Consider the following 19,293-nt stretch of genomic DNA (forward strand, 5'->3'; position numbering starts at 1 on the left):
AAAATGTTTTTCTTCTCAGCTCTAATACATTGAATTAAATAGTAGCCTCACTTTCCTTTAAACTAAGGCGGCATTATTAACAGGATGAGCTGAGGTCTGCACGTACAGCATGGATTCAACTGTTCTGCTGTGGATGCAGTCATAACACAGTGAGATTCAAAAAATGAAAAAAATAAGGTAAGCTCATTTTTTTAAACAAATGAATCTAGGACTACAAACATCATTATTCTCTAACTAAATTTGCTTAGTGTTACTACAGGGTGAAGCTAAAGTCATTTGGCTGCCTTTGTTTTGCTTTTGCATACTTAATATGCTTGCAGGTGTTATAAATTTAACTTTATTTACTGTGTTTGTAGCTTTGGGGATAATTACAGCTTTATTACCATTTATTTTTGAGTTATTGAAACATACTTTCAAGCTTTAGTTTCATTTTAACATACTTTTTGTCCAGGAGTAAAAGAGCTGCTTACATATGTGGAATATTTGTACATATATTTTCTACCCTTGCCGGAAAAGGCAACTATGGAGATCAGTGTGCCTTCAGGAAAGGAACAAAGGGAGATATTGGAAAAATGCTTGTGTAATATATTGAGAAACACAGCAACAAAACTATCATTACATAACCATACTCTGTATAGTTCTTATTTATCTAGACTTGGATGCAACAGATCTTGGGAGAAAAAAAACAGAAGAAAGTAAAATGTTATTTATTTGATTGTCAATACAGCCTTAGTCCGTCTAGTTCAGTTTACTACCTGCCCTCTGTCTAGTTCAGTTTACTACCTGCCCTCTCGTACTGCACCACACTCTGTATATCTGGATAGAAGTCTTGAGTCTTGGTGTAGGGATTTTGCTTTGTTTGGTTTCTAAATGACATAAAGGGCAGGGCTGCTGTTTCTCTTTGAGAGCATTGCAGTCAAACACAGGCTTGAGACTCATTTTCCTAACAAAACCCCAATTTTAATTATGGCCTGTGAAATAAAAAAATTCAATTATTTTAGCATTGTGAGTGTTTCCTGGTGATTACTCATGTAATTACGATTCCCCTTTCTGCATGTACACAAAGAGAGTAGAGGTCATGAAGGAGGGGAAAGGCACAGAAAACACTGCTATCTTTATATGGAAAACTACTTTTCCTTTATTTGTATTTATTTGCTTTATTCCCTCTCTTTAAATTCAAACATTTGCACAGTCTTATCCTACCATATCAAACAAAAAGGCATCATGATCTTGTATATATCTCCAGAAGTCTAGCAGATGTGAAAATTTCTGGCTTGTACGGAACCAAAGATGCTGCCTATGCAATACAGTTTAAGGAAATATTTTTATTTTAATTCTTTCAGTAACCTCTCCTCAGTGAGGCAGACATCTAAGTAGCCCAGAAGCTCCTGAAGGAGGGAAAGGTCTTTTATGTGGTTCCTGTCACCACATAGGATGAAAGTCACATGAAAGATGTGACTGCATAGGTCTAATGATATTTCCCTGAAAAAACAGTAGTGTGTTTTCCTTGCTATCCATGCCAGGAAAGCACAGGCCTCTTTCAGGATAATACTGCCTTCCAAAGCATCAGTGAAATCTGAAGACCATGTTTAGGTTACTCTACCGGGAATTTTTTTCCTATACAAAAATGCAAGAGACCACTTCAACTGGGATTGTGAAAGTACAACAGTTTATAAGTTTGATTTCTAGAAGCTGGAAGAGTTTTATGAAACAGATGCCTGACTTCACATGATTGCAGTACACTGGACTTCACAGATGATAGAAAATATATGAAGGAAGTTCATGGTTTTTACAAACTGATTTGAACTGATATCTTCCCTGCATAACGACATCATGGTCATAGTGACATCATGGTGGTTTCTCTCAGAATTTAAAGACACTACCTGGATGCCTCCATGGAAACCAAGGACTATTTCTAATAGGAAACATTTGCAAACCACAGACCTAAAGTCACCTGAGATCTACTGGTGTAAAAGCACCCAGGTTTTTCTCACGGTGTTCCTGACAGTGTCTGAGCATTCATGGTCTCGCAGTTCAGACAACTGTAATTCTGGAAGCAGCAGGATATGAGATTGACCTTTTTCTCCCCACCCCCCCCACCCCCAAATAAAAAAGGAATATTTTTTTGTGTGGTTTCAACCAATGCTGGCCTCTAAATTGCATTTCCCACATTTCAGCTGTGGTTGCATGTAGTGCTTTACAAGTATATGGTAAGTATAAAGCTGGGACAGGAAGGATTTCTTAAGGAGAAACTAGACAAAGAATGCGTAAAACAAACTTGATCTTTTCCGTATTTTCCTCATTTTAACTAACTCAAATACATGCTCATGAGGGCACAGCTGCTTCTTAATATGAATTTGCACAGTAAATTCACTGCTAGCACAGTGAGAGCCATACAGCACAGTATGAGTTACAAATAAACCATAGTAACAATTGAATTAACCTGAAAGGCCACACAGAACCATGCGCAAATTCATCGTGTATTTTGACTTTGTCTAACCCACCCAAAGCCCAACCAGCTTCCAGCAGATGTCAGTGCTCTAAAAGATAACTGTCACAAATGTTTCCTTTTTCACTCCCAGCGTTTATAGTTGCCTGGGGCCCAAAGCAGGCAAAAAACACAGTCCCAAGCCAGCTGTAGTTTCTCAGGAAAACTATACATTAAGGCTGTGTAGTCCACTCTTTTATTGCCCTGAAAGACTAAAAATGGGACATCGTTTCTGCTAGAAATAAGAATTCCCAGCTGCCAGCAGGACTTAGCATGCACTTCCAGCTTGGAAAGAAACAAACATATAGCCACAAGTTTATGTCTAGAAATGTTATTTTATCTCATTTCAAAGACTATTATTGCTTCTCCTTAAGCCTGTGTAACTGCATTCATGGTAACAAAGGTACTAAAACCAGTCAGAGAAATACAAAAAGTAATCCTAAAAACATCTAAAAACCTCAAATACTTTTTTTTTTGTTGTTTTTCTATAACAGGTAGCTATCCACACAAGAGGTGATGCTGGGATAAGGAAATATTTATCAAGGATGGCCATTAGCAACAAATCTTTTTTCATACCATCATCTATCATGACTGTTGAAATTGCCAGTCATTACCCTCTCCTGATTTGAAAACTAAAGTCATCGCTTTCCACCCATTCCCCACAGAAAATAAAAATGAGATCACCCTTTAACTCTGCGAGGAAGAACAAATGCAAATTTTGTGAACAAGGAAACAACATAAAAAAAAAAAGAGATCTATAAAGCACAAAGTTGCTAGTAGGTCAGAGCCGGCTATTATGAGCCAAATCTTTGGTAATACAGAGAAACTCTGCTGAACTACAGGAAAAAATAGTATGTATGAGTTCCATCCTGCCTCTGAGAACAGACATTCTTTCTATTATACACCACAAAAGCCTTCAAGGATTAAAAATGTTGGTCAATATTTCTACACATTCACTTTATTAGTGTTACAAGAGACTGGAAAAAACTAATAGAGGTTTTATACTCAATCAGTACTGATGATCAGAGAATTCGTATTTTGAAGAAAACAGCAATAGCAAAAAATGCACATTGCAAAAATGCACTGTCCCTGCGTACAACTATGCTCTAAAGTGGATCACAGTTGTATCCTGGCACCGCCCACTCCGAGGAGAGCTGCAGACCTCCCCACCACCCCTGACTGCCCCATGGCACCACTCCCCATAAATACCCTGCAGCAAGGAGTTAATGCGTGTGTTTCCTTTTAAACAAAAGAACTTCCTTGGCCATTACTGAAGCTCCCGAGTCTCTCTGCCAACTTAAGCAAGCACAGGAGTTGTTACTCCACCTTGGACCTCTCCATCAGGCACCAGTTTGTCTGCAAGAAGCACCATGGGAACAGTACAGGAGAACACATAACAAGGTAGGCACACACCTAAAACTCTCACATCCTAATTTTGGATTATTTTAAGACCTGGGGCATGAAATTATAGACATCTTCTAAAACATCATCAGCTATTTTATTACCTAGAATATTTTTATATTTTTTCTTCATCTGCCTGCTAACAACTTGTGTATCAACAACATTCTGCAGAAATAGTGTTGCACGTTGCAGTTTTATTATACAGATAGCTTGTCCTCTATTAGTCTCTTATGTATTTAATATAACTGAACATCTTTGCCCTTGTGCTAAGCAGAAGACAGAATAAGAGTTTCACTCTTTCTTCAGTTCCTTATTTTATATATATTTATTTTATTTTCTACACTGCCACTTGTTACTTTTCTAGAAGAAATAATTTGTCTTTTCAATCTCTCTTCATACGAGTTTTCTCCATGCCCTTAATCATTCTTGTCACTTTTTCCTCAGTCCCTTCATTTCTGCAGTGTTCCTTCAGCAGTGGAGTGACCAGCACTCACAGAAGCCTCAAGCATTGATTTATACTTAATTAACTTCTAAAGTCCTCAAACAAGCAAACAAAATCATTAGTCAACAATGCCTGGAGAGCCATTGGGTTGACCCAGACCTTCAAAACGAAGCTGAAATTTGGAACAGCTGGCCAGGCAAGCCTTCTGTATGTTTTAACTTCACACCCAAGAGCTTTCCAGTGAGGTTAATTAGGAATTGCAGCTCTTTATTTCACTCTTGTGGGTGACAGTATATGGAATTTACATGCTCACGTTCCCGTTTTACTGTACTATTATTTCCTCAGAGTATAGAAGGAGATGCTGTATGACATAGTTTCACTATATAACATGGATTTACATTTGTAGATTGTTCTTCCTCTCAAAATTACATTCAGCTCCACCACATTTCTCCTCTTACATAGATAGCCAGCCACTGGTACCCTTCATTGCAACAAAACCTCTTCCAGCAAATCACACTGTTTCACTCCACAGGAGGCATTTTTCTTTCCCAGGAAGCCAGAATGAACTCCAGGAGAGAAGTTGGAAAAACTTAAAATCCAAGTGTCTTTTCCCCACACTGTCAGAAAAGTAGCAGTATACTGAATCCTTCTTTTTCATCTTTCCCTCATTCTTCTATTAATAGTGGAAAAGATCGATATTTCTCTGACATGCGAATACTCTTCCTGATACATTTTTGAAGATTAGGGAGATGTTCAGACCAGCAGTAGTAGGAAATGGGTACGCTTGGTAGTTATGGCTCCACTGCAGCCCACTGCAAACCATATATCTCTGCTGTTGTCTGACAGCATGATCAAGGAAAAGCCTTCCCACCTGAATGAAATGCATGTATCTCCAAGTTAGGTAACATGTGATGAAGGGAAAGGGAGTGAACATGGTTCTGCAAAGCAGCAGCAGTCCTATGCGGAAGGAAAAAGCAGGAATCATCAAGAAGCCTGCACATATGACAGGAAAACAGAAAAATAAAAACTGCACAAAAAAAAATTAATAGGATTATAGCAGTCTAAAATATTAAAAATTCAACAAACTATTTCCCTGATCAAAATCTGTGCTTGTTCAGAATGCAGTCATCCCACCAAAACATCAATAAAATTCATTCGTCTTCAGCAAAAAGTCTAGAAAACTGGCCAGCAAAGCTTAGGGAAAACCTCATGCATTTTCTCCTTTGGATAAGCCACCTACACTAAACTTTATCTTCTCCAATTCAAAAGCTATTCTTTCCCAGCCCCTCCAAATTAATTTTGGTTCTTTGAAGGATTTAACTTCTAAGGACCATTCTTTTACAGTCTTGGTTTGGTTGTTTGGTAAGAATACAAGTGATGAAAACTGGATCTGCACACTGAAAGCTGGGAACTTGAACTAGAATACAAAAAGCTGCAAGAACGCCCCAGCTGACTTACACTGTAGTGACATATACTGGTGCTATGAGAGCTTAGAACCTAAAATAGCAAAAATCACAGTACAAAGAAGTAGGTGAGTTGCCTCAGTCCTTTACCATACCTTGCTGGTGTGCATTTAATCACTCAAATTTTTTTTCACAGTTCTTTAAACTGCTAGAAAGCATTTAGATCTATGTTGTGCATGTAAACATGTGAAAAGAAAAATATCTGAGATAGGAAGTCCTTGTCCCTGGAACTGTAGCTTTGTCCCTCTTGTGAGGAATGAAATGGGGATTCTTGTCCAGTCAACACAAATCACAGTCTCAACATCCAACTCTGTACTCTGCACACAGGCCATCCATGGGTCCCCCTGTCCTCCCATGTCATGTGCGCCCCCAAGGACGCTTGACATGCATGTCTCACCTGTGCCTTTGGGAATATTGGAGCAGTTGAGCAGCCTGACTCCAGGAGAACTCCAGTCTGCTCTGCCCAAACTTCTTTTCTTACAGTTTATACCACAATAAAATGAGCAAAACCATCACAGTCCACTTAGAATATTCCACTTGGCGACATCCCTGTAAGAGCTGCACAACAGGGCTACAGGGAGATTTGAAATCTACCTTTTTTTCATCTGTCCCACAAAATAGGCAAGTCTGTATGGATTTACCAGGGTAAAACCTTAGGTGGCTGCAGTAAGCCTCAACTCCTTCCCTAAGGCTGAATACAAACACAGTGCAGGAAGAGCAAAGATCCCTGAAGCTGAGATCTCGCAGGCTTTGGGCAGGACATGGACCTGCTCTGACAGCATGCTGCCGAGCACAACACGTCTTCCAGCCCGCGTGAAGAAGGAGAAAGGAAGCGACACTGCATCCACTCTCCTCTTCCCTTTCACTGCCCACCGTGTGAGACCTGTGTGCAGGATGAACAGATGTACGCAGAAGAAAGCAGTAGGAAGAATGCTTTTTATGTACCTTATAGACTTCAGAGAATAAACTGCAACCCAATTCTGCTTGCAGGCAACATGGTCCCACAAGAACAGACAAACATCACCTACAACGGTTCTTTATGTACACAAAATTAACTCCTACTTTCTTCCAGGGAAGATGACCCTGGTACAAGATTTGTTCTGCAAATATGAAAAACTTCCCAGTTAAAAACTTTTAAAAAATATAGTTTATTCTTCTACTACAGCACTCTGAAGGAATATGAAAGGTTCAGCAAGCCAGACCACAGTGCTAGCTGCTGAGTGTTCAGAGAATATACAATGGAAGAATGTGTCAAATCTGAAACATGATAACAGAGCTGCTCCAAAAGAAAAAGGAAAATCCTAAAACTCAAAAAAGGGCGGAAGTGTGTAGCAAAGACAGGCCTGATTATCCTCTACATTACATCAGAAAAAAAATGCCACTGAAGACAGCATAGTTATTCCAGAAAGAAATCGGGACACTTGAGATGATGTATGGCCTGGGACTGCAAATCAAATACTCTCCAGCCCATTAGGCAAGGCTGCGGTTATCTTTGGCTTCTTTATAACATACAGGCACTGGGATATAATCAATTTACTAGGGGGAGACAATCCATTGTGCTTATCCAGAACCAGCCCACATTCAGCTGGCAAACAGCCCATGGCACAGCAGGGATGAGTGGAAGGGGCTCTGAAGCAGAAGTGGGATGTTCAGGAGCAGGATGCTTGGGAGCGGGAGCCCACACCTCAAAGGTCCAGGATGGGGAGTTAGAGCAGATAAAGCAACAGTAATTCTCACCCTCTAAAACTGGCTGGCCACAGCCAGATTATTAAGAAAACTGACCAGTGAACACATACATGTCTTTTTATTGGCCTGTGCTACCTGTGCTGAGCAATTCTTTGGGAGAAAGTTGGCCTGAAATGGTGCCAGGGCCATTCGAACAATTTACTGGTTTAATTTACCAGGCAAGATGCAGCCTGCAAGTCCAGAGCACCTCCAGCACATTTTCTAAGAAATGAGTGTTTGGGTAAGGACTCTGGATTTCCCAGTAATTATAAATGAGTCACTAAATTTCCCCTCTTACTATTTTTTCTTAGATTTTCTTACATCCTAAATACACAGGAATTATACTGCAAGATGCTTGCAGCATGTTTGCCCTTGTTCCACAAAACACTAAGCTCAAATACTGTACTCTTTAGACAGGGCAAAATAAACGAAGTCACTTAAGAGGAGAGGGCCAACATCACCTCCTCTTTGCCGCTTTGTACTAATCCTATGCAGATAAACAGCCAACTACTTGGAAATGATGGTTTATATTTCTGACACCTAAACCCACATGGCACCTTCTCATCCAAGCATTCCAGGAGTTGCATGCATATTCATTTTCCTTCTACACCTGCAAAAAAACCTCTCTCTCCACCTATCAGCCCTAATATAAAGAGTGTTTTACTCAAAAGTGTTGCTGCACTGCCAGTGCTGCAGCAGCCCAGGACATGGGTTGTGAAGGTAAAACCCTTTCTGGTCAGGGCCAGTCTCATTCTCCAACACTGAGTAATTTACAAAAGTTATTTTCTTAACTAGGACCTGCTTGGAGGAGAGCCATTCATCATGAGCCCAATAAACCTCTCTCACACAGCCAGTACAGTTACCCAGGGCTGCACCACTGCTGGAGCGGCGGGTGCTAGAGCAGCGGGCAGAGCAGGGGAGGAGGCAATGGGAGAGCACTGCTCCTCAAAGACAGATACAACAAACTCAAACACAGATTTCCTGAAGCGCCCGCTGAAATCTGTGCCATTGAGCTTCAGCACTTCAAGTGGGCATTTCTCATTAAGCAGTATTTTGAAGCTGACTTTCAATGTTAGAGGTATGATAGCAAATATACCCCTATTTATTTATTTATTTATACCCCAATTATCAAACAGGTATGTTTGATAAACTTCTGCAGATTTACAAATTCATACAGAATTTTGAAATGCTATTCTGAACATTACTACTATTTAATTTAATTTTATGGCTACCACAGGAAGCAAGGTTAGGGAATTACATAGTCCACTTCATCACAGGAATTCTGGATTGTTCTGAACACTAACCAGATTAAAAAAACCCCAGCAAACAAAACCCACAAACAAACAAACAAAAAAACCCCAAACCAACCAACAAACAAAAAACCTCAATATAACCCCAAACCAACAAGATTAAAAGTTAAATCTGTATCTGTAAACCTTCTGTTTTGCCTCATTCTGCTTTGGCCACCCACCGACTTCATAGAAGTGTTTAAGCATAAGGTAAACTCTCATCACCTTAAAACTCCCCACTTCTTTTTCCTCTCCCATTATTGCAATGTATGACTATTGAGTAGTATAATCGTACATTGTCAAAACTGTCTCACCTCGAAGTACAGTGGTTTATGTAACAACATTATATACAATGTATTTGCAGGTTCCTGAGAATTTATTTTAAGAAAAAATTCTAATTAAAGATAGAGAAAATTGTTCATATAATACACAATAAGCGGACTTAAATGGACAAGAACTCTTCTAATACACAGGCCTCCCTGTGTATGCTTTATTAGAAACAATTACAGTTTGTCTTATTGCTTTACATAGTCACTCAAGATTATATTTTTTTTCTCTTTTAATAAGGACGCAGGAAAAGAAAAGATTAAAAATGCATTGTCCTTTGTTTTCCCAGAAGAAAACACAAGCAAGCCCTTCCTAGCATTCCGCCTTAAGGCAAAATTTTCATCTATCCAAAATCCTTACTAATCGTATTCCCTATGAAATGTTTACTAAATACTCATGTACTGAATACACCTTGACCTCAGTGATATCTTTTTTGCTGAAGTGGAGGAGGGTCCTTGAAAATGAAGTTTTACATACGTAAGAGGTAATACTTATGGTACTGATTATCTCCAGTTTACCAGCAGCACTGCACTAGCTACTAAGAAGGAGAAAAATAACTGTTACAGCTGAACCCAGGACACCAGCTTACTTTGGTCCCAATCCTGATGTTAATTTGAAAACTACTAAGAACTTGACAAATAAGAACAGAAAAATTTTCCATTCTTTTTTCTATTTCACCGCACAAAAATCAATTTTCTAAGGAGTTGATATACAGTATTACTGTAACATTAAGGGCTAATACTATAATAACAAGTTTGCTTACAAAAGTCAGTCTACAGTGTAGAAGCCATATTAGAGGTAGTGAATTATCTGTATTTAAACACACAAACCAGGCATGATGATTAAGTAGAGAGTATGTCTCCAGTGGATTCTTTCAGTTGGAGTCTTTTAAAATATTTGCAGCAAAATATTTATTGTAATTGTCGTAAATAGTGTGTTCTTAACATCTCTAATAAAAAATACCAGCAGGATCAAATCTATAAAAGCACGCAGAAGTTCTTGGTGGCTTTAAATCCAAAAGGATCATGTAATTAATAAGACTGCATCTGACAAAGGAATATATAATTTATATATAATGTAATACATGTAATAATGTAGAATTTAACATATAATTTACAATTATATGCCTGCCAAACCAGGTTATTTGAACAAATTTTTAAAACAGCTGATGATGTAATCCAGCTGCACTGACAGCATATGGCTCGTAACATGGAATACTTCAGGCAGTTTAAGAACAAACTTCATTGTAGACTGTTTCGTCATTGCCCCCTCGCTTTTTAAAGGAAGTTCTTTTGGCGGAGATGAAGGAAAATTAAAAAGAACATTATTGGCACAAAATATTAAAAGGCTGGTTTACTGAAGCCAGTTTCAGTGCATTCTAACTTGTGCCTTTAAATTCCATTATGGGCAACATTTTGCTGAGCATTATCAATGATGCAGAAGACCATGTTCACAGGAAAGTTCTGCAGCTCAAAGTATAAAATATGCTGATGATTTAACATCTCGCACAACCTAGCGTTCCCCACATGGGGGTCAAATGCCAGGGTTCAGCTGGACTCACAAATACATCACCCTGAATCAAACAGAGCATCCCTAAATAGTAGCAGCCACTAACATACACTCATTACATTAATAAATTGCTTGCTAATGGGACCAGTGACAAGTAAGATGTGCACTTAGTGGCCCTGTTTGCAGCCCGCCTCCCGAATGTCTGAATGCCCATTTCTCTCTGGGTTACGTTCTAAATGCTTCAAAGTGCATGAAGAAAATCTGCTCAGTGTTGTGAAATAAATCAAAGAGTGCCTGCTGAAAATTCCTAGAACGCTTCTGCCCTAATCTCCTGGACCAGCGAGTGGGCTTGCAGAATGCTAAACTTGCTTTTCAAAGAAGATCAAAGCAACATGAGCAACAATTAAAAACACGGGTGCAGGTGCACGCATGCGCAGGGGCAATGCAGAGGCAGCAAGAACCTCTTTTTAGTCATCTGTGAATGCTAACACTGACTTATCTAATCATTACACGTGTGATTTGAAAGGACGGGAGACGTGTTTGTAAGGTACACAAAAATTGTCTGCCTTTATGTATAAAATGCGGTTTATGCACATGCAATGTTTTATGAGATACACTGTTTCCATGAATTTTGAAAAGCTCCTTAGCTACTAATTAAACCATCCTACAATTTTGTTGTTTAGTGATTCAAAGATCAATGAAGTTGCAATCGTGCATCTACCCTTCTTAGTAGTACTTAGTCTTTCCACAAGGTTTAGTCTCCCAGAGCTCACGGGAACACGCTGAAGGCCAGCTGCTTGCCTTACCAGGCACCTGAAGAACCAGGTACCTCTTCAAGCAGTATCGGGACATTTGACAGCTCATCAAGGGCACTGCAGAGATTTTGTTTGCCTGCTTGCAAGTTTTAAATGGTATTGGTTGTCCTGTCTGAGACTAGTCACTTCTACATGCGCTTACACAAGAAATACTCATGTTAGTAGGTAAGCATGCTCACACAAGAGCTGCTCACACTAGCAGGTGAGTGCCCAAGGGAGAGTGACGTTGCATGACAGGCGCTACACCTCAGGTGCAGGGGGAGACTTAGCAGCCAACCTGCTATTTCCCTGACTATACGATGTGTCTGTTTTCCCCTTCTCAAGCTGGTATTTCACTGCACAGACAAGAAGGGGGGAGGGGAAAGATGGGAGGGAAAGAAAAAAGAAAAACAGCTGTGGGAAAAAACTCCTCAAAGTTCTCAGGGTGACTAAGGAAGGAGTAAAACCCTGAATGAACTCTCCTGGCTGAACTGGGTTAGGATGAAAAATGCTTCTGCTAAATGTTGAAAATTTAGGTCAGTCTTGTTTATGTGAAGATACAAACCACTGACATTTTGAGAAGCATGTGAATTGAAGTAATATTTCAGTGTTCCCTCTGAATCACATTGGGCCACCAGGCCCTTTCATACCCACCAATTTCTCCCCCTTCAAATAAGAAAAAAAATATGTGAATTGTCACTTAAGCTGTAAGCAGCAACATACTGGAGTATCATGCTTTAAAGTCTAGTGGCAGCAGCTGCTGAAATGTTTCATATTTTTAAAATACACTGAGTTAACCGAGTACATACTTGGGAAACATTTAGCAGAAGAGAACAAAGTAGGTACAATTTTGAAAGCTATCTGCTTTTTTCTTCCCCTATATTAATACGGGTTACATTATTCCCCTATGAGTACCAGAGAAGATAAGGAAAAAGATAATTGATGCTTTTCTGAGACCTAATTGATGTTATCCAAAACATGCATCATACCAGATATCCATTACATTTAACACAGCTCAACATAAGGCGATTTTGATGATGCGAATAGGGCTCAATCCTACTTCTCTTCAAATCCACATGAATAGTTTATTATACACAGAATGAGGCTCAGTGATTCATTTTGATAAAATGCTACTTAGCAGCATCAAAACTGCCTGAGTATTTTGTCTGCCTATACTGGGGCCTCCTACTGCTGCCACTGAAACAAATGGCAAAATTCCCATTTATTTCCACGGGAGGAGAGCCAAGCCCTTAGAAACCTTTGTAGTTAAGAAAAAACATTTTTCCTCCCACTCATGACTACAGTTACCCTGAAAAACCAATGGAAATGTTTAAAAAGTCAGGTGGTCAGGACTGGGCCCAAAGGTCAGAAACAAAGAATATTAATACAGTCTCGCTATTGAAAAATTGAGCAGCATCCTCAAAGCACTGTTGTTGTTTTAAACAGAAAATGCCACTCTCAGATCTAACTAAGAAGATTTTAAAATGTATATAAATCTGGGAAGAAGAAATGAAGCACACATTTCATTTAGTGTCTGGATTACAGATTCTTATTAAACAAACCAGAGCTCATTATAAAATCAATATCAACCACTATACTCCCAGGAGAAATGGCAAAAAAGGTCACTCCAAGAAATTCAAACAATTTTCCTGTTGGAAGGGCACGATTTTAATTACAGATACTATTAATTAGAGCTGTCAGTAGGAAGATTGTCCTGTTAATTATCACAAATTCAGTTTCAAGTGTGATTTTGGAACCTGGAGGGCTTTTTTTTTTTTTTAAATTAAGAATTCTTCTATTCACATTTAACAGAAGAAGAAGACTACCTATCTCTTCTGTGGTTTAAATATGCCAACAACAAGTTCCCTATTGAAACCAAACAAAAATATTTATGACCATAGTCTCTTTGGCCAACAAAACTGATCTGACAAACTGCTGGTTTGTTCACACTTCATCCTGCAGGACACTCCTTTTTTCCACTGGAAATGCTCTCTCTCTCGTTTGTAAGTCAGCAAATTTAAAGATGTGAAGTAATTTAAAGATTTTGGATTTTTTTAAAGTAAACATTCCATTTAAACTGAAGACCAAAGCTATCCATGAGGATACTAATTGTTACAAAAACATTCATATTTATAATTCTGTACTAAAATCTCCCTCGACCCAGCCTGTGGAGATGTACTTAATACATCACATCTTTAACATGCAAGAGGTACACGGAGACCCAAACTTTGCGAGGAAATATGAGTTTATTCCCATATAACTCCCAGCTGCCAGTTTGAATCTACCTCAGCTCCAGAATACAACAAGGCCACAATGTCTGATCCTAAGCAGGACAAGAAGGTAAAATAAAACTTGACAGTAGAGTGCCATTAGCGGGACCCTAAGGGTGCACAGCACACACGGACACTACAGCAACAATGTTTACACATTCTTGAATTCTTATTGCTGGTCACACTCCAAATACTTTGGGATAGCAGACTAGGGCTCTGTGGTTTGTGACCATAACACATGCATTACCACACCAGCAATACACCGAGAAATAAGTGCCATGATCTAAAACAAACTTTGGGAAGATGCAGAGTGTCTCTCCACCCAATACTTTTGTAACTGAAAGAGAAAGCCTGAGGTTTCTGATTTATTTCAGGAAATCTGAGAGCAGTGCTCCCGTATTACTGGGTACACATCTGCTACCATTGTTCTCCCACAACCAGTCCTGGTTTACCTCCCCATCTATCAGCATTAGATTTCATTTATCTGAATAATGGCAGAAGGTGGCAACAGATCGGGTCAAAGGCTCTTTTCATATCAGACCCTGAAGAAGTCGATTACTCAAAAAGAGAGACATCTTCAGATAACCATGCAATCCATTCCTCATAAATGTTAAAGATTTTTTGTTATTAATAGTGGCAGGGGTGACAGATTATGGATATTAATGTTATTTTTTCAGAGAATTTCAATGGCGCTTTTTTTTTTTTTAATGCTTCTAATTAGGCACGAATTTACAGCAACCTCCAGAATAGTCAAGATTAATACCCAGCAGTAAAAAGCTGCTACAGTGAATCCGCGGGAATACGACTGGAGTGGGGCGGGGGAAGCAGTATAGGGAACAAACCCACCCCCTCGGCTCCCAGTGGAGAAGGGTCCCCCCGGGCTCTGCCGGGCGCCCCGGGGGCGCAGGGCCGGAGGAGGGGAGGAAGAGGAGGAGGAGGAGGAAGAGAAGAGCTCGGTCGTTACCTGGTAAGCAGCGGTGGCGTCAGAGCCGGCGTCGCCCCCGAGGGCCGAGAGTTTCTCCTTCAGCCGGCGGTGGGCGCGGTGCCGGAGGCAGTAGGCGATCCCCGAGGCCGCCAGGACCCCGGCGATGCAGGCGAGGGAGAGGAGCGTGAGAAGAAGGAATTTGGCGGACTCTGCCTCTTCCCTGCGCTGCGGGAGCGGCGGGACGTTGTTTTTCTGCAGGGGAGGAGAGAGAGGCAGCGCCTGAGTTGCGCGGTCGCGGAGGAGCGCGGAGCCCCCGTCGGAGGAAAACACCGGGCAGCGCTAACTTTGAGCCAAGGATGGAAGCAAACGGAGGGACAGGGACAGCAGTGCGGACATGCTCCACTCCATCCCATCCCCTCCCCGCCCCGCGGCTTGCATTTAACTACCGAAAGGCGGAGGCGGGCGCGCTGGTTGCGCGCAAGCACCGCGGCGCGCCCCGCAGCTCCGCGCCCCCTCATCCAGGGCCAGGAGCTGCCGGGGGGCAGCGAGGGATAATCCCTTTTATTTTTCTTTGAGTGTAAAATAAAACACGAAGCGACAGAGAGAGAAAAAGAAAGTAGGTGGCAGTCCTTCCTTTTGTCTGTTGTAGAAGGATTAAAAAAAAAGCCCGATAGTTCCAAACTCCTCCAGATTACTATTTTTTTTTTTTTGCAGGAATAGGAGAGAATCCTTCTTATGCATTTCACTTGTCTCCATGTGCTAAAAAGTTGTACAATAATTTCCCCTCATTAGCTTCATTATAAGCTATATTAGCAACAATTAAAAACGCAACATGAAAATGAAAAGACCAGGCGCGCAAATTGCAGCAAGACTCATTTGGCCTGCATTCCCCCTTTCACAATTACCAGGGAAATGAATTGAAAAGCACGCCCCTGCCTCAGTCCTGGTTGCTACAAGATGAGAACAATTAGCAAACTCCTTTCCACCACCTAATTTCGCGTGGTAACAAAATGGATTTTTCCCCATGAATGCCTAGCCGGCCTATTCATTATCTCTCCTCTATTAGTAATTTTCTGCTCCGTATTCAGCTAGCCAGCTCTTAATTTCCTCCTGTCTTGCAGTGTACACAGTGGCTCTTATGTCAGGCCCGGTCCATTTTTATCTTGTAATCATAAAGGCCACCAAAGCAATTATCGCTGGTCTTGACTGTAAAAGCTTGTCATTAATTAGCCTCCTTGCCTTCAGTGCTGCGGATTAGCCGGGGCTGAGGCTGAGTTAATGGAAATGCAGGTTCAGGAAGGCTCCCGGATTTGCTTGCCTGGATGCGCCCGGCAGAGGAGGAGGATTGCCGGGTTTGTAAACCCCGGGCGGCGGGGGGGCGTGTGCGGAGCTCGCCGAGGCCGGGCATGGGCCGCCCGCCACCGCCTCCGCGCCCGCGCAGCCACCGCCGGACCCGCCGCCTCTCTCCTTCCTCCCTCCCCTAAACCGCGACCGGCCCCTCCTCCAAATCCCAACAGCCACCAGGAGAAGGGGGCTGCCCCCACCCCAGACCCTCCGCCCAACCCCGGGGGGCTCGGGGGCCGCCTCCCCGCGTGGCCCCCCCCCCCCCCCCCCGCTCTCCGCGGCCCCAGCCGGGTACGTGCCCCGGCCGGACCGGGGGGGCGCGGTCCGGCCCGCACCGGGCAGGGGGAAGGGACCTGGGGAGTGGGCAGCACCGACGGCAGCCGCCGCCCGCTCGCAGCTCCCGCCGGGAGGCCCGAGGGGGTAAAGGGCTACTGCGCTCTGCCATTAGCATCTTCGTGAAAGGCCGCCGGCCCCGCGGGGCCAGAGGTCGCAATCTGCATCTAAAAAGGCAGCTCCAGCCAAAGTGCCGGCGCCCCCTCCCCGGGCGCTGCGCCTCGGGATGCTAATCCGCCTCGCCGCGGTGTTTGGCCTCCCATCAGAGAGGCAGGGACAAGTCCTCATTCCCCCTCCCCGGGACCCCCGGACCCCCCGCGCGCCGGCCCCACTTCCCGGGCGGCCCGAGCCGACCCCCACTCCTTCCTTCCCCCGCCTTGGCCCCGGGGGCGCGCAGGGGCACCGCTGTCGGGAAGGAAGAGCCTGGCGGGGACAGTTTCGGGCACTGCGCCTGAATCTCTTGATTCTCTGCTTTCGCAACCACAGATTTAAACGATTTTCCTTCTCCGGTTGCCGTGTGAAAGAGCCGCACAAGCAGCCGGGGAACGGGCTATGCGAGGGAAACAACGAAAATGGTGGGAGCGAAGTGCTGTCAAATGCCCCGAGTAAACACCGGGGAGAGAAAGAGCGCGCTGGTCTTTCTCCCCCTGTAGTTACACAGGGTTTAGGTGTTGCTTCCAACTTCGCCCGGCAGTTTTCCCCGCAGAGCCGGGGCTACCGGCCCCGGAGCTGGCTGCCCTTAACAAAAGATGCCTTTGCCGAGATACCCCGCCCGTCCCCAGGGCTGCACCCGGGAACGTGAAAATGCGGGGAAGAGTTAAGAACCTTCCGTGGGGTGTTTGGCATTGCTTACACCTCGGTAAGCGTCTTCCGTGGGGAGCCAGTGTAGCTGTGTCCCTAGTGATGGGCTCCAGGCCGTCGAGGGCTCTCAAAACCCCCGCACGTCTGGGGGGACCAGCATCAACGCCTGCCCGATCCTACGTGCGGATGGCGGCCCCTCTGAAGGAGGGAAGAGACGAAGGGCCACGGCCGCTGCCCGCCGCCTGTGCGGCCGCCCGCGCTGCCCGCCCCGTCGGAGCGGCTGATAAGGAAGGGTGAGGGGCTATGCCGCGGGGCCGCCGGCCCTCCTCCCCGCTTCTGGGGGAACTACCTCCAAAGCCGTCGGGGCCTGGAGAGCTCCGGTCTCCCCTCTCTGCCTCTGGGGGGGGATTAATACTTAGGGGCACGCCGGCTAGCCTCCCCGCCGCCTCCCGCGGCTCCCGGGAAATACCCTGCACTGGTGTCTGCGGGTAAGATGCTGAGCAAAGCCGACGGCGAAGCCCCGCCGCCCGGCTCCGGGCTCGCACCGGCGGCGCTCCCAGGCTCCGGGCTGGAGATCCCCGGCGCCGCGGAGGGCAGCGGGGCACGCCCCCCCCCCAGGCGCGCCCCATCAGGAAACAGCCCCCACTGCCCCCTACTCAGCTGGAGAAACCCACTGCCCTTTTATCCTGCCGGATGTCTGTCCAAACATCGAATTAGGAAACGGGTAAAAATTAATGCGACGAGTTAGTTACCAGCCCCCTGCTTCTCACCCCCTTCCCTCCCCAGCCAGGAGCACAGATTTCTCCACCTCACCTAAACCCCTGATTCTTCCCTGCAATAAGGCCCCAGCCTGAAACGGAGCCCAGGGTTAATTAGAGGCATCCTGTCAAACTTGACTTGAAATTGAAAGAAAAATGTTTAAATATTTATGAATTTGACATTTACAGTCGGATGTCTTTTAAAGCAGAACACCTCTCCCTGTGCTGGCTGGGGCTGCCATGGTGCCTGCTCCTGGGGTGGAAGGGGAACAATAGCTGTTGCACAACAAGAAAAACAAACCACCTTCCCCCTCCTCAACCCCAAGGCTTAACAAATAAATAGACCACATAAATTACACATAATTAAATATTAAACTCAGCTACATGTAACTACGCATTTTTAAAACTTTGTGTAATAGAATATATTGACATTCCTCTCAATGATTGTCTCATTGGAAAATTGTGTAGTATGAGAGTCCCAGTGAAGGAAAACAACTAATTCCTAAATGGATGGCTTAGGAAGTGACTCTAAAATACAGAGGATTTGGAGATGTTCAGCCAGTCTTTACTTGCTTTGAAATAGCCAGGCCTGATCTTAAATGCTAGGAGGCAAAGATTTACCCTGTCTCAGAACAACATTACACCTACTATATACACTCAACAGTGTTTGCCTGAAGTGCACCACTTCTGTGGGGCTTTGTGGTTGGGGGTTATTTTGTTTTTTGTTTTGTTTTGTTTTGTTTGTGGGTTTTTCTTAAGAAGGAAGAAAAAATGCTTAGGATCTGATCTCATGTAGGCTTTCCCAGTCCCTCGACAGAACACATTCTATATACACCCAAAAGTGAGTCAGTAACTAGAGCAGCCATAACAGTGGAGTCACAAATCACTGTTCTAATCAAAGAGCAGCGTCCCGTTCCGCGGTGTCATCCCATGATGCAGCAGAACAGCCGACATTTCAAACAAATCCCAGGCAAATGTCAGTAAATATTTAATGTACGCTTTCATGTAAATAAGTTCTCACACCTATGTGGCAAGTGTGGGAGAAAGTCTTTGTAAGAGCAGAGAGGAGCTCCCCATGCAGTGATGCGAAAGCTCACCTTCCGGATGCCTTAGCAGAATTACACTTCATTATTTCCTTTAGGACATGGGCCTGATTCTGGCCCTTGCTGAAGCAAAACTCTAACTGAAGTTTTGTTTTGCTTCATAAATTTAAAAAGATATTCCCAACTTACAACCCACTTTGCCATTACTTCACCTGACCTCTCTTCCACCTTGCAAAGGAAAAATCACTGCAATTCATTTTAAAACAACTTGACATTATAATTTTTTGCAATTTTTTTGTACATCTTGATTTTTACATTTATATTGCACAGTTTTGTTTCTGAACGATAATAAAAAAATGCAAGTTTCTTAGTAAACATGGG

The 19,293-nt window shown here is 43.3% G+C and overlaps 1 protein-coding gene across 1 annotated transcript in view; it reads right to left on the reverse strand.

The window, feature by feature from the left end:
* Positions 1-19,293, reverse strand: part of PTPRN2 (protein tyrosine phosphatase receptor type N2) — a 590,472-nt gene that overhangs the window by 94,700 nt on the left and 476,479 nt on the right. The window contains exon 13 of the mRNA XM_030483611.1: positions 14,673-14,885. Within this exon, the coding sequence (XP_030339471.1) occupies positions 14,673-14,885 (213 nt within the window). The remainder of the gene's footprint in view (positions 1-14,672; positions 14,886-19,293) is intronic.

This window comes from Strigops habroptila, chromosome 1, assembly GCF_004027225.2.
Source record: "Strigops habroptila isolate Jane chromosome 1, bStrHab1.2.pri, whole genome shotgun sequence".
NCBI lineage: Eukaryota > Metazoa > Chordata > Aves > Psittaciformes > Psittacidae > Strigops > Strigops habroptila.